Source organism: Abramis brama (assembly GCF_963993115.1).
Source record: "Abramis brama genome assembly, chromosome: 3".
Taxonomy (NCBI): Eukaryota; Metazoa; Chordata; class Actinopteri; order Cypriniformes; family Leuciscidae; genus Abramis; species Abramis brama.
Window position 1 is genome coordinate 14859866 of NC_139965.1, and position 21954 is coordinate 14881819.

General features: G+C 39.6%; 3 protein-coding genes across 3 annotated transcripts; 1 reads left to right on the plus strand and 2 right to left on the minus strand.

Moving 5' to 3' along the window:
• Nucleotides 1-1044: 1044 nt before the first annotated feature.
• On the minus strand, nt 1045-6741 carry LOC311078858 (uncharacterized protein). The gene is made up of 3 exons (XM_084107903.1): nt 6532-6741; nt 1721-4887; nt 1045-1587 (listed from the first exon to the last, which is right to left on the minus strand). The coding sequence occupies exons 1-3, from the start codon at nt 6605-6607 to the stop codon at nt 1363-1365; spliced, it is 3468 nt and encodes a 1155-aa protein (XP_083964029.1). The 5' UTR covers nt 6608-6741; the 3' UTR covers nt 1045-1362.
• A 3585-nt stretch (nt 6742-10326) lies between these two features.
• On the plus strand, nt 10327-12752 carry ccnb1ip1 (cyclin B1 interacting protein 1). The gene is made up of 4 exons (XM_084107905.1): nt 10327-10421; nt 10677-10980; nt 11062-11208; nt 12449-12752. Exons 1-4 carry the CDS (start codon nt 10396-10398, stop codon nt 12608-12610), a joined length of 639 nt encoding a protein of 212 aa, XP_083964031.1. The 5' UTR covers nt 10327-10395; the 3' UTR covers nt 12611-12752.
• A 447-nt stretch (nt 12753-13199) lies between these two features.
• Nucleotides 13200-21657, minus strand: ttc5 (tetratricopeptide repeat domain 5). Its single transcript, XM_084107904.1, has 10 exons — nt 21548-21657; nt 20626-20758; nt 19592-19803; nt 17826-17979; nt 17350-17441; nt 17197-17253; nt 16799-16945; nt 15902-16116; nt 14726-14870; nt 13200-13557 (listed from the first exon to the last, which is right to left on the minus strand). Exons 1-10 carry the CDS (start codon nt 21617-21619, stop codon nt 13438-13440), a joined length of 1347 nt encoding a protein of 448 aa, XP_083964030.1. The 5' UTR covers nt 21620-21657; the 3' UTR covers nt 13200-13437.
• Between the last annotated feature and the right edge of the window lie 297 nt (nt 21658-21954).

Sequence of the window (21954 nt, forward strand, 5' to 3'; positions counted from 1 at the left end):
CGCAGAGACGCTCAGGGGGGATGAGGGGGGACATTGTGCGAGGATTAGAGCTTCCTGTGTGTCAGCCGCATTACACAGGGAGGGGGGGGGGATAGAAAGAGAGTGAAAGAGGCAAAGAATGAAAGAGAAAATGAAAGAGCGAGCATATGAAAGAGAGCATGACACAGAGAGCGAGAGGGTGTTTGAGGGGAGGGAGTGAAGTCTGTACAGCTGCACACTCAATCACATTACACAAGTATCCGTGTGTGTGAACAAACACACACACAAACACATACAGCCATCAACATGCACACCACCGAACTGAGGAACTAAACATATTAAAGGAAGCAGACTTTTTTTTTTTTTAAGGGGGGGGGGGATGAAAATAATTGCTCAGGAACATAGAACCTTATGGAACAAAAACAAAAAGATGCCTCAAACAAAAAAATAGCTTTATGAGTGATCGTAAAAATAACATATAGATTTTTTTTTTTTAAGTAAAAACAAATCGTGAAACATTCATTCTGACTTTATTTCTCTCTTTGACAAGTTAGGACCACATTACATCCAAGAAATTTACAAAACAAAGCTGGATAGTGTTCAACGGGGCCAACAAAGTTTCAACATTCAAGATAACAGAAAATAATGCATTAATCTTTAGCAATTTTGAGCCACTTTTGCTCATCTACAGCATTGTGAAAACTGATCTGATTAGCTGTTTTTCATTTAAAAAAAAAAAACCCTAAATAAAGTAGGATGAAGAACAGGCATTGATTGGGCAGAAAGTAAATCTGACTCTCTCAGCATTTCCATTCCATCATTGTTATTATAAACCTCCCTTGTCAAGAAGAGTTTCAGCAGTCTCAGATATAGTGCAGCTATTTAGAGAAACACCTACAAAGTACAGCAGCATGAAAGAAAATACAAACAGGGTACATAAAACAAAAAGGATATTTACATTCAGCTGCACATCAGATGATCAGTTTTGGTATGATCCCACATCCTCTCTCATCTCATGTCCCTTTTTTCCTCAAGTTTTTTTTTTTAATTTGTGTTTTTTTTTATGTATATCCTGGAATTCCAAATTGATTTCTGAAATTGCACTTAGACACATAATTAGTTTGCTTGCCATTTGTTACACACAAATACTTTTTTCAAGATCCAATTTCAGTGCATCCTGATATTTGAAGTCGAAAGTCTTTATCAATATGATTTAATTGTCTTCATGAAAAGGCACTACTATTACATATGGACTGATTCACTACCATTCTACAATACCAAACAATTAAAAACTACCCCTAACCACAAAATTGAAAGAAAAAAAAAGTTGTCATAGAAATCAGTAAACAAGAATAGTGCTAAAACCTAACTAATCACATTCTTTCAAGCAGTGTCTTCAGTTCTGTCGTCTCTGTCAGTAATAGACACCAGATGCTCAGGCAAAGACAGTTTATCTGCACTCTCCTCTGACAAGTTTTTAGCATCCTCTCCTCTCAGTTTTCGATGGGTCGACTCCTCTGTACGCTCCACAACTTTTCCCTCAGAGGACTGTGAGGATGCAGTACTGGCCAACTGATTCATACTCCCGCTGTGGATTTTCATATGCCCCTGTTGAAACACAATAATTAAAAGTCTTGTTTCGCACACAAACAATATCACAGGAAATTCATAAATATTTAATGGATAAAATGTCATCTAACAAAAATACTGTACACATTAATTGTTTACTGTATTACTGTACCTTCAATCCACTGCGGCTAGCATACTCTTTTCCACACTCTGCGCAGCTGTAAGGTTTCTCAGAACGCTGCGGTAGTGGATGGACCACGGGAGTCTCTGGTGATGTAATTTCAGTCTTTTCTCTATCTTTCCTTTGATCCTCTTCTGCAGACTTGTCTATTTTGGATTCTTGTGCATCCTCAGCTTTTAGTTTCTGCTCTACGGCTTTGTCAGGCATTTTAGAGTGCAAAGAAGCATTCTCTGTGGCTGGCTGAGAGTCACCATCATTGGGCTCAAGAACATGGTCTATTCCATTCACATGAAGTGTTGTCTGCCCGCTGCTTTGGTCTGATTTTAACTCAGTGGACAACCCTGGGCTCGAGGGTGGAGTTAGGGTAGGTGACAGATCGAGAGCTTCAGAGCTTAAACTAGGTTTTGGTCCACTGATCACTGTGTGAAGTGAAGCCCCATTGTGCCTTTTTTTATCAAACAAGGTGTCTTGGGAGTTGGTCCTGGTACAGAGGGATAAAGGTGTGTCTTCATCCTCTTCTGCAGAGCCATTGACAACTTGAGACTTGCTGTGATGTACTGTGCCATAATGTTTCTCATCTGAGGCAATGGAATTGTCAGGTGGGCTGTTTTCTCTGGAGAGGTCCTGCTTTTCCAGGGTGAGGGTTGGACTAGTCTCAGGTGTGTTGTCATAGGGATCTTGATCTGACTCCATGATCTGGTCTGCATCACCTAATGTAGCATCTCTTAGGCTAGCACTAGACTCCAGTAAGCTGGCAGAGGAAGACATGCTCATATTGAGAGGAAGAGACTGAAGGGTTGTGGGTAAGGAAACCATTTGACCAGAATCTTCCTCTGACTGCAGGTCCCCGTTACCTTCTGGAGGTAATTGGCCTCCCAGATGCATGCGAATGTGATGCTGCAGTACCACGGCATTGGTAAACTTGCGCTGACAGAGTGGGCAAGAGTTCTGGCCACGTGCATTGGCCGGACGTGCTCTGTGAGTGGCTAGATGAGCCCTTAGACTTCCCTTTGTGGAGAAGGAGCGGCCACAGAGTTTGCAGGGGAATGGACGTTCGCCCAAGTGAGTGGCCTGGTGGAGACGCAATGCCCTTGGGCAGCTGAGGACACGGAGGCACACCCCACACTGATTAGGGACTAAAGAGGAGGCAGTTGACCCATGTAGCTCTTGGCTAGTTGGCTCACTGTTGGGGTTCAGCCCTAAGGCTGCCATCATCTCCCTCCTGTAAGCTGAGATAGCATTAGTTGTGGATATGTCATTAGCCTGAGTATTGCAGTTCACCTGGCCATCATTGGTGCTTTTTGGAAGAGGCTGCTTCTCTAACTTCTGCGCCAATCTCTGCAGCTTGGAGGTGTCCGAGGTGACAGAGGATGATGATGGAGAGGAGGATGGAGAAGAGGAGTTTTGAGGTTTGGGGTAAGAGGAGAAAGGGAAAGTAAGTGGGAGGTGAGGGGAGGAAAGGTGAGGAGGGCGAAGAAGGGCAAGGCTAGGATGGTGGGCAGATGGACCTGATGGGAAGAGTATCTTCGGAAGATGTGCCAGCTGGGAATATGGAGAACCAGGATGAATGGTGGTGTGTGGTGGTGTATTCTCATCAAACCTCTGCTGCTTCGCACCTTTAAATTGACTGTTCATGGCAGAGGAGGTGATGGATGAAGATGACGACTGCACACTAGTGGAAACGGAGGCTGCAGCTGCAGCCGAGGCCCGGTTTAGCTGTAGCAACGAGTGGGCGGTGGAAAGCAGGGCCAGATCAACACTGGGTGGCAATGGTAGGGAGGAGGGAGATGGATGAGATGACCCAGAGAGGAAACCCAAGGCTAAACTGTCTGGCACACCTATACTACCCTTAACTCCAAAAGGCTCCTCATCCTCAGCTCGACGTTTTCTGCGCCTCTGTGATGTCCCTGAGCCAGATCCTGATTGGCTTTGCTCTGACAAAGCAGGTGGCAAGAGCGAGAGTGACAGCTCGGGATTTTGTTCACGGTGGCGAAGGAAGTGGGCTTTGAGGTTGCCGCGGGTAGTGAAGCGACTGAGGCAGACTGGACACTGGTACGGGCGCTCACCGGTGTGGGATCTCAGATGGATCTGTAGGGAAGAGTCACTGCTCAGAACCTTCCCACAGAAACGGCAGACGTGCTGTTGGCGGCTTGAAGAGGAGCTTGAAGATCCATTTGACGTACTAACAGTGGAACTGAGAGATAGGTGGTCCTGGGAGAGGCTGACCGTGGGCAAGGGTGGAGTTGGGAAATTCACACCGTTTCCATGACTGGTTGAGGTGTTGGGAGACTTTTCATTGAGGTAACGAGGAGGAAGTCCAAGCGTTAGAGAGAGAGGGTGCATAGAGGCTGAAGAGGTGAATAAGGATGAGGAAGATGTTGAAGATGAAGTTGTGGAATAAGGAGCTCTGGTTCCATTAGTGTGAGATAGGTTGGGCTTGGATGTAGGAGCTTGGGGAATTAAAGAGATACCAGAGACAGTATTAGGTGGGGAGCTAGAGCCTGCATCTCTCTGTTGATTCTCTACAGATCCCTGAGGTGCATCTTGGGCACTGACCATACCACCTAGACGCAGCACCTGTCTGCAGATCTCTTCTGTAATCTGCATTTGGTGAATCTGTCTTTGCTGCAGGACCCTAAGCTCCTCCAATAGTACAGCGAGGGTCGGAGGCACCTGGAGTTGCTCTGAAGGCGACGAAGGAGTTTGGTGGATGGGACTAGGGCTTCCTTGATGTGGTGGGGCACCCAGCGATGATGAAGAGGATAAAGAAGAGGAAGAGGAGGTAGTGGTGGTTGCAGAAATACCCATTGGTGGGGACGTCACAGTGGATAGTGGCTGATGAGACAAAATATGAATGGATTTCTGCTGGCCAGGAGGAGGAGAGTGGGTCTGGGAGGACAGAGAAGGGTGTGGGAAGTCCGGAGAGAGAGATGAGTGTGCATTAGGCAGTGATGTGGAATATGAGGCAATGTGATTTGGCCAGTGTGGAGGAGATGAGCTCTCGTTGGGGAGCGAGGGAGCATGAATGCCACCTGGGGACGGTCTTGGGGCCAAAGGAGGCTGACAGTCCTGAAGGGATGTAGGTGAGGAAGAGGAAGATGATGAGGTAGCTTCAGAGGCAAGAGAGGTGGATGGAGATTTCACTGGAAGCTGGTCATCTGGAAAATAGAGAAAATAAGGAATAGGTTTATACATCCTCAGACAATTACAATTATTTAAAAACATTATATTGCTATAGCATTGTTGCTTTATTTTATAATTTAGCTTTTATAATCATTACAACTGAGTTCTATAACAGTAAGTTATGAGAAAGCCTTCATAATAATATAGGCCAACTCCTTTGTCAACAGTTTTCTTTCACAAAACGCTGAATACCACTCCACTCGTCATTCCGCATTCTTAATGATCCTTCATAAACCACACTCACATCTTCTGTCCTCACTATTGCCACAACTCACTAGCCACCTTGCAGCTATTGCAACGCTTTTTTAAAGGACAATAGATATCACCACAACAACCCACAACCCCTCTTAACCCAACCCTCTGTCCATCAACTACATCTTTCATCTCTCTATTCACCCTTCCCCCCTGACCCTACACAGGGTCAGAGGTTAGGGTATAGAAAGGGTTTTGGGCACTGTCCATGTGCTCTGATTGGCTAGATGACCTAACCTCATGAGCTCTAAGGTCAAATTCTTTTAGAATCTTGAGCGGAGAAAAAGAACTAGAAGGAGGGGGTTGGGAAAATAGTGGGTTGACTGACAGACAAACTATTTTCACTCTCTGTGGCACACGGATATACTAAATGACTGTACACAGACCTGTGGAATCAAATCTACTGAAATGCCCAAAAATGTTAAAACCCTGAGAAATTCCCTCACAACATACTACCTGTTCTTGCCAAAAGCTATTGAAATCAAATCACAAAAGTGCTGTATCTTTAAGATTCCTGAGCTAACTTTTTTCCTTCCATGCATGCATGCATGCAACAGTGCATTCTTTCTACTCTCTGTATTCTAACAGTGGAACCCCCAACTGAGCAGAGGTACAAAGTGAATAGAGGCAAGGGAGTGGGAAGGGGGGGGGGGCACAGTTGAAGCAGAAAAGAGGAGCACATGGAAACATGAGAGAGAGAATAAGGGAGAAGAGGACAGAATAGAACAGAATAGAATGAGAAGAGATTAATCTTTACCCAAACACCCCCTTCGTCCCCTCCCCCTTGCCTGCACCTTATTCACACTGAATAGGAGACTCCTCTAAATGCATGAAAGACCCCCAGCAATCAAACTGACTATGCTGCAAGTCTCTTGGTGGATTGACATTACTGAAAAGCTAACGCAGTTATGGCCCCTCCTGAGTGATTCATGTCAACATAATGACCGGCCATACGGCTGAACACCTTTAGACCAACCCTCTGGCTATGTCTATAAGAGCCTTCTTTCATACAACACATTTGGCAGATATTTTTAGCGGGAAATGTCAGTAAACTACTTAGTTTTGAAAAGTTCAGTCATGGTAGAAATGTGAGCTATGTGTTGCAGCTCTCAAACAATGGCTCACTGAGTAGAGGGCCAAACGCTCTAGTGCATTTTAACCTGTAGCCTATCATAACACTTCAGGTGATAAAAGTGCCCAATTTAAGCAATAAAGAAAAAAATAGATATAAAATATTATTTGGGTAACAGGTGCTCTATGTAAACTGCAAAAAACCTTTTTATTAACCTATCGTTTTTTAAACCTTAAAGCATAATTATTTATTAGTCTAGGGTAACAAATAATTAACAAATGAATGATTTCCTCACCTTGCAGTATCAAGCGCGTGCCCCCGGGGTCTGAGTTAACAAGCTGTTGGGGCCGTTTCTGTTTCCGGCGTGACATGATTCACGAGCAGACGGTGAGAGTTACGGGCATCAAACAACTTTGCAAGTTATGTTGTGAATAAATAAATTACGAACCCCCTTGTTCGCCAATAATCCACCTGGCAGGACGCGTTAAGACAGCACCGACATCTGTTAAAAAGTAAGTAAAAAGAAGAAAAAAACCCTTAAAATTCGCGTGGACTGCTGAAGCGGACCGTGACGCCGTCCGCTGTTGCTGTGTGAACTGGCGAGTGCGTGTGTGGCTGTTTTTCCTCAACAAGTCCCCTCTTTCTCAAACTTGTCCACTCTGCGGACCCCCCTCCCCTCCTCTCCAAAGACACACACACACTCACACAAAAATACAATCTCCCCTTGTTCTGACATTTGCATTTCAATGGTGCGGAACACCGTCTCTTTTTCTTTCTTTCTACCTCTTTTGCGTTTCTCTTAATGCTAAAAGCAGCAGCAGCTCTAGAAGCCTAATTTAGACAACCGAGTTTTAGCAATATGCGTCAAGATGAAATTTCCTTACGTTTTATATCTACATACACTTGTAGCCTAATTTATGCAGCAACAACAAAACAAGTTCATACCCTTCAAGATTCTGACATCGTCTGTCCGTTTTAAAACAACTTAATGACTGCACTTCATTTAGCGCGCCTATAGAATGAGACACCTTTTGTCTACGATTTATGGGACATTTAAATAGGCGACATTTGCAATTTTTCTGATTTACAAGAAGGTAAAGTTTTTTTTTTGTTGTTATTATTATTGTTTTTTTTACTGTAGGCCTAATCAGGTTATCTAGAAAGAACATATAAAATAGCTTAATTAGAAAGTAGGCTACTAGCCTATAGGAAGATTATGCTACTGTAGGTTGATGGGGGAAAAATGCCAGATGAGAAAGTTATGTTAAATAATAATGAATAGTAATGACTTGAGGGAGATGATGAGGAAGGTGATGGGATGAGGCAGCCTATACGTCAAGCGGCTTATGGACTATAACTGCACGCGCTACTGCAGTAAAGACCCCCTGCGGCTCGCTCACTTTGTCGGTGCGTCCGAATATTCGGAGCTCTATTTAAAATGCATTGAATGGGAAGGGAATTTCCAACAATGGCGACCTGGACACAGTTGAGTGGGCATCTCTTTCTCTCTCCTCACCCCCAGGATCCATTGCCGCTCCGCACAATGCCCCCCTTTCACCCCCGCCTCTGTTCCCATACACCACGTGGAGGAGGGATGAAGTGAAAAGCCATTTTTAATTAGATGTATCAAAAACAAGCACCCGACCTGCACCGTATCTCACATAAGGCTAAGCTGTCCAATAACCATATAAAGCAGGTTCTCTTATATGTGAGCGCATTTGGCATAAAATTAACCTTATTTAAAAAAAATATAAAAAAATAACAATAATCTTATCATAGGCCTATACTGTAGATTTAAATGAATATACTGTCAATTTGGCTGAATTGTGTAGGGAAAATGTTCTTGGTTGGATGGACAAAAAATTAGGCTGATTTGGAACAATCTGGGCTTCTTTTTTTTTTGCAACAAAATTTAAGAAAATGTCCTTCCTCCAGGTCTATGTTCACTGTCATGTGGCGTCCTTTCATAAATTATCTTCAAAACCAATTATAACTGTAAGTGGAGGACCTGATGCTGGTGTCAGGTTTTGCTTATGATTTACTGATGTTATTCTTTCTCTTTTTTTTCTTTATATAGGATACACACACAATGTAAAAGCACAATGTCTGTATGCTGTGTTGATGTGTGAATATGTTTGTTGTTGATTGTTGTTTAAACAAATAAAAAAGAGAAAATGTAGCTCCTCATTTAATCATTTAGGTTATTTAAATCAGCCAAAACACTGAGTGACATCAACATTTATTCAGTCCTGTTCAGAGGAGGTACAAAGTTGGCACACACAAATCAACACATTTTTCAAATATAAAATAAAACGTTATGTGATTTAATTTTTAACAGTAAGAAAAAAGGTGTTTGAAATCTTATTGTTTTGCAGAACATCACAGTTATGATATGAGAATAGTGGCTAAGGCCTGTAGTTAGGGAGAACATGTTATTTAGGGAAAATATAATTATATATTTTTTTTCCCAAATCTACTCTGTGGGGTAAAACGCCCCATCATAATTGCTGTTACCATGTTCTGAACATCACATCCTTTTGTTTTTCCTTCAAATGTAATTTAGGTGGTTGAATTAAAAAAATGACTTTTAATGACCAAGTTAGCACCAGCTATAGTTAGCTAGCCAGTTAGCATTAGCTAACAATAATTTTCAAATAGGTTGATTTTCTCAATGGTTTATTAATACATATTCCTATTTATCTACTGTTGTTTTAGCTTGTCTTTTTAATTTGAATTTGAAGCTAACACTGCTTTTACTCTTCGCTTTCATGCTCAGTTGATGCACTTAACAGCATGGAGAAATGCTGTATCTGTCAGAAATATTAAGCAGCAAAACTGTTTTCAACACTGACAATCAAAAACACTAAATATTACAAACTGTTCTGGTTGTAATTCATACTGTTCTGGGTGCCTTGGTGAGCAAGAGATCAAATACAAATCTTTTAAATCATAGGCTACTAACTAAATCATAGTTAGTTTCCCCTATTCTTCCCCTAAACTAATCCCACTTGTTAGTATTATATTTTGTTCATTCTGTATGTACATCACATATTGTATGTAAAAAACACAGTCCCGTATCGTGTATCCGTTTCTTTTAGAGCAAACCACCACATTTTTTGGTAAGTGCATCATACTTGACCAATGAATGTCAATTCTGGTGATTACGTAAACATTATTTATGACTGTTTTAGAGTATCTGTTTGTCCTCCTGAGGGGGAAAAAAGTGCATATCCCCCTGGGACTCAGGAATAGACTTTTGTCCACTGTAGTGGACATTAGATTTTAATGAATTTCTCTGATACCATACATGTCACAGTCTGGATGTCCTGTAAAGAGCACATTCAGGGCTTTTCAGATATATCAAATGTTTGGAGGTTTCACCTTGACAACAACTTCTCCATGGTCTTTAAAAAAGACGGACATTTATTTAGAGATCAAAATATGATAATATTTTTTAATTATCATTTAAATCGGACTAATTTTCAAATTGTTTGTCATAAATCGACATCTCATGAAAACGTTATGGGGTTTCTCAAAATATGACACAAAACATGGCATTGATTTCATACACTGTAGAGACACCAGGACTTACATCATGTTCATTAGGCATTTTGGGAGACACAACAAGAAAATTAGGGAAAGAAATTATATATCAATATTCCTATGAAATATTAGATATTATGAAAATTTTGCCAATTATTACAACCATTATTACCCTTCTGTTTTCATTACATTGTGCCCGAAGAACACATTAATATACAAATTATAGCCTATTGTATTGAATGGGACTACCCATTTATGGCCATTTTACCAACATATTGCAAAGTAAAATGGTATATCAATTAATTCCGTTATATCTTTCATAACATAGTTGAGAATCATCTTTACAAAGTTTGGTTAAAAAAATCCTGAAACCTAAAAATTGGTGAATTAAAAAAAATACTGTTTTTGCCTATAGCCTACATGCCATTGTATGTCCTTTTGTTTTTATTTTAGTCTTGGTGTCCACTACAGTGGACATGGCGTAACACATTAATAAAATATAATTTTTTCAAAAACTTTTTCTCCCCTGGGTCTCACGTTTGCTCAGTCAGCAGCAACCAATCAGATGAGGCCAATTGCGGTCGCGCGGCGATCTACCTGTGACTGACAGTAAACAATGAACAACACAGTTGCAAATTCTCGGTAACTATCATGAGCTTATAAAGCTACTTATTTGCGAAGAGCGATATATATTTATAACAGCATTAGTTTGATTTAGCGGTTTAGTATCCGAACAGATATGTGAGAGGGAAATACTTTTCCCGCTCTTTGTTGTTATCTGATATGTAACGCGCACGCAGAATCATTGTTCGTCTGCTTAATCATAAAAAACTTAACGTTATACATATACAACCATTAGGCTACATTTAACCGCTTTTGTCTGTTTTCTTCCACAAGAGCCGCCATGTCTGCATCTAAATACACCTTGCAGTGTAATTCGCATCAATGCCGGGTAAAGCTGAGTGGGTTCGCGTGGGTCACGGCCTGCTCTCATGTGTTCTGTGATCAACACGGTTCGGAAGAGTTCAGTCGCACACCTTCAGTTTGTCCCGCTTGCTCCACCGTGCTTTCGGGAAAACTGGACGTGCTGAGAACAGAGCTGGCACCATCAGAGCAATACAAGGCTATGGTTTTGGTCGGACTGCAGCCTGAAACGGTTTTGGAGATCAGTCATAAAGCACTAAACTTTTGGACCTACCAGGTTTGATGTCTGCATGGTTGCAATCCCACATACAGAAACAGAGAAGAGGCTTTTTTTACTATTGTTTGTGGTCATTTTCAGGTAAACCAGGAGAGGTTGCTGATGGAGTACAATTTGTCCAGGGCTGGGGGTCAAGTGCTTCAGATGGAGAAGTTTATGATCCAGCAGAACCAGAGCAGAGAGCTCGAGTTAAATGCATTAAGAGGAGAGATCGCATCACTGAAAAAGGTCTCAAACATGATCATGCCATCAAACCAATGCTGATGCTCACTGTTTATATACAGTACCAGTGAAAAAAATAACAGGTTCAACTTTCCACAATTCCGAATAATAGAAATGTCACCCAAACTATGAAATGATGAGAAGACCAAACATGTTAACCATATTTCTTGTTTTTTCAAAAAAAAGTGCAACTAATTTCATTAAATGAATGCATTAAATTGACCAAAAGTAATACATTGTTATGAAAAAATATACTGAAAATCATCAACTTCCTCAAAAATATTAAGCAGCACAACTGTTTTCATCATTGATAATAATAATTGTTTCTTAAGCACCATATCATCATATTAGAATGACCTCTAAAGGATCATGTGACACCGAAGACTGGAGTAATGATGCTGAAAATTCAGCTCTACCATGACACATGATAAATTACATTTTAAATGACATTAAAATATTTTAATAGCATTTTACAATATCACTACATCAATATCACAACTCATCAATTTCCCCTTGCTTTGGGATTTCAGATATTGAAGCAAGTGCCTTTAGATACAGTGGTTGAGAGAGCTCAATGCGCTGCAAATAGAAAAAACGCCAGCAAATTGAGAAAACATCATCTTCAGTTTGATAACATGTGCTGCAAATGTTCACAACGCAACCAAATGCAGAAACACGATATTTGCTTCATAATGTTTTGTCTCATTAGTGTATGTAAAAGCACGAGAGGGATGCTTTTTTGTATTTCATTCAAACATCTCTTAACTATTGAAGCTTGTTTGTAAAAAATAAAAAAGGTAATTACGACTTTTTATCTTACACTCTCGCATGTTTATATCTCACAATTCTGACTTTATAACACGAAATTGGGAGATGTGAAGTCAGAATTGCATGATATAAAGTCGCAATTGCGTGTTATAAAGTCTTGCAATTCTGAGGAATAGTATTTTTTTCCTTAGAATTGGACTTTATAACTTGCAATTGCGAGTTTATCTCAAGATAAGAAAAGATGTCAGAATTGCGAGATATAAAGTCGCAATTACGTGTTATAAAGTCAGAATTGTGTGATATTAAGTCAGATTTGCGAGATATAAATGTAAACGAGATGTAAACTCACAATTTAAAAAGAGAAAAAAAAAGAGTCGCAATTATCTTTTAAAATTAAGATAATTTTATTCTGTGGCGGAAACAAGCTTCCATACTTAACAGCCATAAATGTCCATTTCCAACTTTTTCCATTCTCCAGGGTCTGGAGGAATACAAGCAGAAGTACAATGAGGTTTTGGAGCGACTGAATGAACGGAACAGGCAATATCAGAAGCTGCAGGGACTTCTCGACTCGCTTCGTTTGCACACTCTGGGAATAGGAGAGAAAGATCCCACACCCCACACTTTCACTACAGGTTAGAGGGAAAAAGCAACGGGTAGAAACAAGTATAATAGCAATTGTCTACTCTGACACTCTATCAGTCTATTTCTATTGCATTCAAATCAGGTAAAGCGTTCTTTGTGCCACTGAGAGTTGAATTGTTCAAATGTGATCGACTGTTTTAAAGCATAGTATACAAAATGTCTTTGCAATTATTGTCATCAGGGTTGGTCAAACAACACTCTCCCCGTAGTCCTTCATTCCTGAGACCAGAAGGTGACAGGTTTTTCTCATTGGGACCAGACAGCGCTCAAAGTTTCTTCCAGTTCAGCACACCCAACCGCGACAGAACACACTCTTTCATCAAGAAAAACTGAGTTCACCAGGATGTCTTTTTTTCCATTTATGAATTCTGATTCCAGTTCTGACGGCCAAGTACGGTTGTTTCTGTTTAGTTTTTCATGTTTTTTTCAAATGTGTTATTTATTGAGTTTGGAGATGGTCGTAAATACTCCCAACATGTTTCTACTAATGTAAATTACTTCAGTGTCGAAAATATTAAAATATATGTGAAAACCCCGATGTAAATTAGGTTTATTTTCTGCAAGCACTGCCAAACTGATGAGAGTAAGACTTAAGAGCACTACTGGGTTTATTGTTATTTTCACAACCCAAATATGAAACAGACCACAACACAATTTAAACAATGACATCAAGGAAAATTAAAAAGGGAAATGATTTGAAAATAATATGTACAAAGAGTTTTCCTGTCCTCACAAACAGGAACAAACACAATATATACAAATGGAAAAAACACTACCCTCATTGCTCTCAATGTTCTCACTGTATGTCCTGTCTCTGGGTTTTCATTCACTCTGTGGTTTGTAAGTAACAAAGGCTGCACTTTGGCTTTTCATCACCTGTTTTTTCCCATTGACTATGAGGAGCAAGGGAGAGTCCACACGTATACTTCGGAAGTCATATGACTGTATAGGGAGAAGCAAACAAGAAACATATTACAAAGACATCACCTATAATAATGCAAAAACTGAGCACTTTGCCGTTATCACACCTATAGCTGCAAACTTGTTTAACCCTCTGGTGCTCAATTTTTACATTTTGAGATTTTAGATTTTTTTCTTCATAACGTTATGAAACTTGCTATGTGAACACTGCATACATATCATTTAGTACCATAAAATACCATAAAAATAAAAAATATGAAACAATAAACATTATCAAACTAAAATATAGACCATTCATTTCGTTGAAATAAACAGCCACACTAGCAGAACCAGAGGGTTAAATTAGCTTCATTTTGTAAATCTATACACTACCGTTCAAAAGTTTGGGGTTAGTAGGATTTTTTTTTTTTTTTGAAGACAAAATTAATGCTTTTATTTAGCAAATACACATTAAATTGATCAAAAGTGACATTAAAGACATTTATGTTACAAAAGATTTCTATTTTTTTAAATGCTGCTGAACTTTCTATTCATTAAAGAATCCTAAAACAATGTACAACCGTTTCCACAAAACTATTAAGCAGCACAACGACTTTCAACATTGATAAAAATAAGAAATATTTCTTAAACACCAAATCAACATAAGAGCAATAACTATAAAGATAACTATATTAGTGTTCACACCAACGTACGATATTGTTCTGTTTATTCTAAGCGTGCGCTGATGTTTTGTCGTCTGTCGCTTTAAATGCTCGAGCTCTTTAAAACGATGGATTCTGATTGACTCAAAGTTTTTAACAATCATCAGCTGGAAAAAAAAAATCGTTCTGAAAGTGATTAAGGAAAGGGAACAGAGAAATTATATTGTTGGATAGTTGTGGTGTGAACTCTGATTTTCTTTTATATTTAGAATGATTTTTTGAACTATATCGTTATAGTCATCATCCTTGGTCTGAACAGGCCTATAGAATAAATTCTGAAGGACCATGTGACAGTGAAGACTGGAGTAATGATGCTGAAAATAGTAAAATTAAAAAAGGAATGTAAAATTGTAATAATTTTAATGTATGTTGATGTATATTTGATTGTATAAATGTAGTCACGGTGAGCATAAGAGATTTTACAGACCCCAAACTTTGGTATGGTAATGTAAGTAAAGATGTAAAACTTTGAAGTTTGGTACACAAACCTTATCTTTATGTGTTACGCTGTGCCGTTTGACCTGTGGTTCAGGAATGACTACAGTATCTCCTATTAAAACACCCCAGCTGTCTGCTGTATTGTACACCATGACTAGACAACAGGTCTCATCACTGTCCACCATGCCAAATGTGCTGCAAGACAACAACAGGAAACCATTTAAAAAATAAAACACAACAGTAAAAGCAAACATTTAAAGGTGCAGTAAGTGATTTCTGAGAGAGAGTGTGCCAATCAGCAGTAGGGGGGTGTCCACTCGTAATGGGGGAGGAGAGTGAGCCAATCAGCAGTAGGGGGGTGTCCACTCGTAATGGGGGAGGAGAGTGAGCCAATCAGCAGTAGGGGGCGTGTCCACTCATGCTGGAGAAGGAGAGAGTGAGCCAATCAGCAGTAGGGGGCGTGCCCACTCATGATGGAGGAGGAGAGAGTGAGCCAATCAGCAGTAGGGGGCGTGTCCACTCATGATGGAGGAGGAGAGAGTGAGCCAATCAGCAGTAGGGGGCGTGTCCACTCATGATGGAGAAGGAGAGAGAGTGAGAAAGAGGGAGATTTGAAGAAAGACTGTAGAAAGAGAGATGGCTGAGAGACATTACAAAAGAGAAAAGCTCAGAGGAATATCACTGGAAAAGAAGGGTTATGATCAGGCAAGAGCTTTGGGACCCACGTTAATATTAGAAAAGCTTTCCAGCGCTGGAGAGACCTGAGCAGGACGGCTGCTTCATACGTGAGTAACATTGGTTTTGCTCTGTTTCACAGAATCAAGATATGCTGTTGTTGTAATGTTAGCTCTATAACAGGACAGTTTTGAGTGTCATTGTTTGTCTGGAGCTGCTGGCGACTCACAACCAACTCTTGCTTGTATTTACTCCTGTGTACTGTATGTTCATTGTTTGTTCCTCCTTGTTATTCATTCGTCATCTTTGCTTTATTTTTCAAGAAGCATTATTTTGCTTAGCTTCAGGCATGATAAAGAGACATCCACTCTGTGGGCGGAGCAACGAAGGGAGGGGTGTGTTTGTTTAGGTTAGGTTCTATTATCAACAGTGTTTCTCAGAAATCACTTACTGCACCTTTAACTAGGCTATATCCAGTATATGACTGCTAGTATAGATGTATGCATACAAATAAAGTTTATTAAATATTCAGCCGAGGCATTTAAACTCACAAAGCCATACGGCCCTCTGACATCAGGCTGAAGACAACTTTTCCAAGTGCTGCCACCCCACCGTTGTGGCCGTGAGTGAGGGCGGATAAGATGCGGGGTTCAAGGCTTCCCACGCGGCCTGAGGGAGACCGGAACTGAGGGGAAGAGCACGGGCCCAAGGCGGAGGTGCTGAGGGACGAGAGCATGTTACGAAGACGCCGCGCCTTCACTTTTCCCTGAAACACAGAGAGAGTGTGGTTATTGTGATTGCTTGTGGACATCTGGAATATTATTTAACTGTACTCCACTGCCATCTGATGGAAACAACACAAAACAACAACCAAACAACCTTTTTGATGAAACCAAATAAAGATTCTACATAAGGGTGTGTGTGTATTGCAAGGCAAAACTCTGCTCAGTGCCACTCAAAACACAACAACGGCTTTGGGGTGTTTCTGTAGCGAGTGTGTTTAATCAATGTGTTTTTTTTTTTTTTTTTAAGTACAAGGCCAATTTATTCATCATATGCTCAAAGTAAAGATAGAGTGTCAATTTAATGAACTTTTGTAAACCAAGCGTTTTAATTCACAAAGCATCCAAACTGCAATAGTTAACACATGTAATAACTGCAGTGCAAGTAATAAGGTTTACACACTAAATTCAACAGAAATTCCAGTGCAATACACAGATTTAGAAATGCTCATGACAGACATCACTACCTGTACCTGACAGCTATTGGCTGCCACCTGCCATTTTTCCACTTGGACGTTTGCATAAAGTTGCAAAGTGCAATACTTTCTCTGATCCGGCGTCAATCCCACAATAGCTCAGCTCCCATAGGGATGAATTGAAAACACCCGATCTGCGTCAGTGTAAATGCACCATAAATGTTACAGTGTCGCGGCCAATTTCTCTCACCTTGTTCTCTAATAACATTGTAATCTGGTCTAGGTATTTCAGCAGCTGTTTTTCCCTCTCCTGAGCGTCTTCCCAGCCAGGGTCCAGGGCTGCAGCACGACTGTATCCATCCAGAGCTGAACTGAACATCTCCTCATACTGGAACAACTGGTGACAGAAAGGACATGTTGGTTTCATTGGCTTGACTGGTACCCAGAATCAGTGTTTTATCTGGTAACCAAACTGTATTAACAGGCTTCCATCAGCTAGGAGGTTGAATGAGAAAGCCAGGGAAGAGCAGAAAGCAGGAGATGAAGTAAGGAGGATAATAAAAATGTAATAATCTCACTGTGACACATTTGCTGGTGCTCACCTGTGTTTGAGAAAGCATGTGTGAAAGCAACTGAAAGGATTGTTACCGTAGCTCTGTTGAAGTGGAGGTCAGGATTCATTGAGGATGCTTTGTCGATTTTCTCCTGTAAATATGGACAGATAAAAATCAAAAGGTAAGATGATGATGTCAGTCAACCACCATATATATAATTTAGGTGATCCATGAGAGAGATACTCACAGCCTGTGCATAGGCACTGAGGGCCTGTTGAGAGAGCTGTGGCTTCTGTCCACTGGTGAAAAACATGGAGATATATGCGTTCCCTAAAATATCTGTTATCCAAAGCAAAGCAAAACAATATAAGAATCATTTATTACATTTTTTTCTCATTACACCAACATTATAATCTGTGTGTATTCAGAAGAAATGCTGTTAGGAAACAAAAGCTGCGTTCTGATCAACTGGGTCCCAATGCAGTATTCACTACTCCCGACTTAATTTCACATGATAAAATGTGTTTATTCAACATGGACGACACTTGAGTTGTGCATATTAAAGAATTATACTATTATAAATTGATTTAATATAAATCACCATATGTTTGTGTAATATGCATGTATATATAATACATTTATGTGAAGTCTACCACGTATAGCATTTACGGAAGGAAGGCACCTAATGTGTCCTTTTCTACATTATCAGAGTAATTCACTCACACCACGAAGTCCCATCGGTGACGTCGAGTTGCACAGCCTGCCTGGCCAGCTCCACACTCTCCACAATGCGCTTGCTCTGCTCCTGTGCGTCGCCTTCCGGTGGCAGCTGGCGCAGCACCATAGACAAGCTTCTCAGAGACACTTTGTTTTTACTCTGAATGAACAAACCTAGCGTTAATGAGTGCGCTTCATGACAGTACCATATCAAAAGAGGCAGATATCATAAAAGACATCGGCCTGGTTTCACAGACAGGGCTTAGATTAAGCCAGGATTAGGTCTTAGTTCAATTAGGACCTTTAAGTAGCTTTTATAAACGTGCCTTGAATAAAACATTACTGGTGTGCATTTTGAGACTTGACATATTTTAAGATATGTCTGATAAAACTGATAATTTAGGAAGGGACCTGATTTTGTCTATAGGGAATTGATTGGATGGTTGTGGTTTGCTATTGGTCGATCTCATGCGAGTCATTTGAGTCACTCGAGCCAGTAAACGTCATCAGAGATGCAAGAGGGAGGGGAAGTTGTTTTGATTAATGATTACGAGGGTACATGAATTTGAAAATAATACTAATAATAATGAATTTGAGTATTCTAAATGAGCAACCTCATTCCTGATTTGCATAAAATACGACTAAACCATCTCCATATAAGGTCTTCCAAACAACCGTTCTTTTACACCCTTTCGTCACTCGGCAAACAAAACAAATACGCCCTCTAAAGATGCCTGAGAGCAAGGCCAAGTGTGCCATCCTCAAAACCAGTTTAAACACAATACACATCTTTTATACTTTCATTTTACTCATGTATGTACATATGCAAATCTACGCTGTTATATTCACTTTATTTTGCAACGCAGAAGTAAGCTATTTTATGTGAATGTGCAAGACTTACGATTCATTAGCCGTTATAGGTAAATAGCTAGAAGTACAAATGGCGGCAGCTCAAGCTATAATGCACCTATTCTTCCTCTTTCACTGTATGTATAATATTTTTTTTATTTAAAAAGAAAAATTTCTGTATAAATTTTCATCTTAACACAATAAGGCCATCCAGAGTATGTGATTTATGCATACATGTGGTTTCAGTTGTTTCTACATTTTTTAATTTAGAATAAATTTTAGTATAAACGTTTTTAGTGAATCATGATTTGTTGGGCGAAAACATTCATACATATCACATTAAATAATTAATGTCTATTAATGCTATAATTCTAATTTAGTATAAAACACCTATTTAAGTAAACTTCACATGAGTTTATAGAAGTGGCTGTTTATAATAAACGTGCATAAGTGAGCAGAAAAGTATCTAGTCAAGTATCTTACTCATACCTGACACAGATATTAAAATAGGCAATCTTAGCAATTTCCACAATTTGGCTCTATTTATTAATTTTGTATAATTTTTTCACTGGATACCATCCATTTTGAAATTACATGAAAGCATGCGAAAGATTGTTGTGCAAACGGTAGGCCAAAAAACACGAGCAGAAGCGTTATTATAATACGACATTAGTAATCACAGACATTCACATTTGGACGGGATTAGATTTCTCAGAGGACCGTTGAGTTTGCTGAAAAACAGTCGGTGATTCTCCCTGGAATTTTTGCTGAAAAACACAGACTTGGCAGATTCGGACAGGATTAAAATCACAAAGTACGCCTGCGAAAAACAAATTTCTCTAATGTCCTCCAGGGAAACTAATCCCTTCCGAATAGGGCTTATATGAAAGAGACCCATTGTTTTTTGCAATAATAAGACTCACCTGCTGTAGTGCACCTGTGAAGCAGGTCTTGGCCGCCGTCAGGTCTCCTTTTTTCCAGTACTGCTCTCCCAGTGTGTTCCAGCCCTCAACCAAACCCGGCTCCAGTTTAACAGCCCGGGACAGACACTCCTCTGCAGACTGACTGAATCCCGGACCGACATTCAGACACCGACCCCGTAGCAGCAGGAACTGGGCGCTGTGTTTGTACAAATCTGTTGAAAGAGAGGGCAGGACATATTAATAAATATATACTAATAATACAAATATTATAATGCGTTATATACATTTTACTTACCCGAGTGACAATAAATAGTCAATAATGAGGGATTTTGCTATATTTTTTTGGATCTTTTTAATGAAATCTGACAGCTATGCAACTACCACTTTGACGCTTCAAAAAGTTAATAAAGAGATCATAAAACTAATCCATATGAATTTTTCTGAAGAAACTCGATCACTTTACGTGATGAACGGATTTAATTTAGACTTTTATTAACATTTAAACATTGATTAGCGAAGATAAACAGAAGCTCAACCGAACCTGCTAGACGCGCGAGAACAAACCTCTTGCTGAAGCTCAAACGTGATGCGTAACACGAGAATGAACCTCATTGGTTCTCGCATGTCGAGCGAACAAGCTTGAGCTTCTGATGTGGGAGTTGATGAATGTTTATATGTGAATAAAAGCCTAAATCAAATCAGTTCATCATATAAAGCGATCGAGTCTCTTCAGAAATTTTTGGACTAAACCGCTCGACTCATATGGATTAGTTTTACGATCTCTTTATGAACTTTTTAAAGCGTCAAAGTGGTAGCTGCGTAGCTGTCAATGGAGGGACTGAAAGCTCTCAGATTTCATCAAAAATATTTTGTGTTTTGTGTTCTGAAGATGAACGAAAGTCTTACGCGACAACATGAGGGTGAGTAATTAATGACAGAATTTTCATTTTTGGGTGAACTGTCAGAATATATTTTAATAAACATTAAGGCTTCTTTACAAGAAGAATTGTAGAAAACAAAGAAGTAATACCCACCTTCCTTTTCCTGCAGCCTCTCAAGTGTCTTTGCCATCTCTTGAGCAACATCATTCTGTTTCCTACCAGCATCTTCAACACTGTGTGTCTCAAAGTAATGGTCCCTAAAGGAGTACAGATCATCCACCAGCTCCTGTGAGACAGAAAGTGCTATTATTAAACAACTGCACATTTGAAATTCCTCAAGAACTCAAAGACATTTCACGCATTAAAGAAATAGTTCAGCCAAAAATAAATCCTGTCATCATTTAGTCTCCCTGTGAAAGACAACAGCAGATATTTGACAGAATAACAGCCTCAGTCATCGCTCACTTGCATTGCATCCACTTTCAATGAAATGAAAGCAATTTGAGAGTGAGTTTGTCAGAAAATCTCCTTTTGCATTCACGGAAAATTAAATTAAACTGAATGTTAAAGAGATTCTACTTCATTGCTGCTTTCCGTTACAAACATTACTACAGCTTCTATCAAATATATATTAACTGCAGAACTTCGGCATAATAGCATTTGTCGTAAAAAAGTGATCATAATAAAAGAGATATGTAATAAATAAAACGACAAAAACATTCTTACATTGATTAAAAGGAGCTCAAATGAGTTTATTGTGGTTTTACAGTATTATTTACTACAACAAAGTGTTTTCTTGCAGAGAGAGATGAATAATGGGTAAAACAAGCATTACACGACATGATGGATAACACGACACTACACAGAGTTTAATAAAAAAGATGCAGAGATGCTGTTTGTTTTGTAACCTGCTCGCTCTCTGATGTTGCAATACAGTGTATCAGTTGTTATAGTGACCGGCGATGCAGCAGCCATGTGTGCATTATACATCACCGACATCATCATCTGAACGCGGTGATGCCTATTTATTTGAGCTCATTAAAAGAGAGAAGGAAATGAAATGGTCAGTTCAAACCTTTAACACTTGCAAATCATCTTTGTCTGTTGTTTTCTCCCCATCATTGTCAACATCGGCCATCTTTAGCATACAAAGCAGGACCCGAGCAAGGGAGACGACAAACACAGACGAGCGTATATGAGCGCCTCCTAGTGGCCAGGAGACGGCAGTTTATTCAGAGCTTGACCAAGACAAGTACAAAGTTACAAATATTTTTATCAATTATGTAGCGTTATTCGTTCACTAAAGTATTTTGGGTTTGTATGGAATAGTTTATAAATAGGAAAATAATGCTTTGAGGTTGGATTTTTTTTACAAACAAACGAGCAATAAATAAATAAATTTACATATATTTACATAACTACAAATAAACAAATAAATAAAATTAATTAACACATTTAAGTGGAAATGGTGAAGCTCCAATC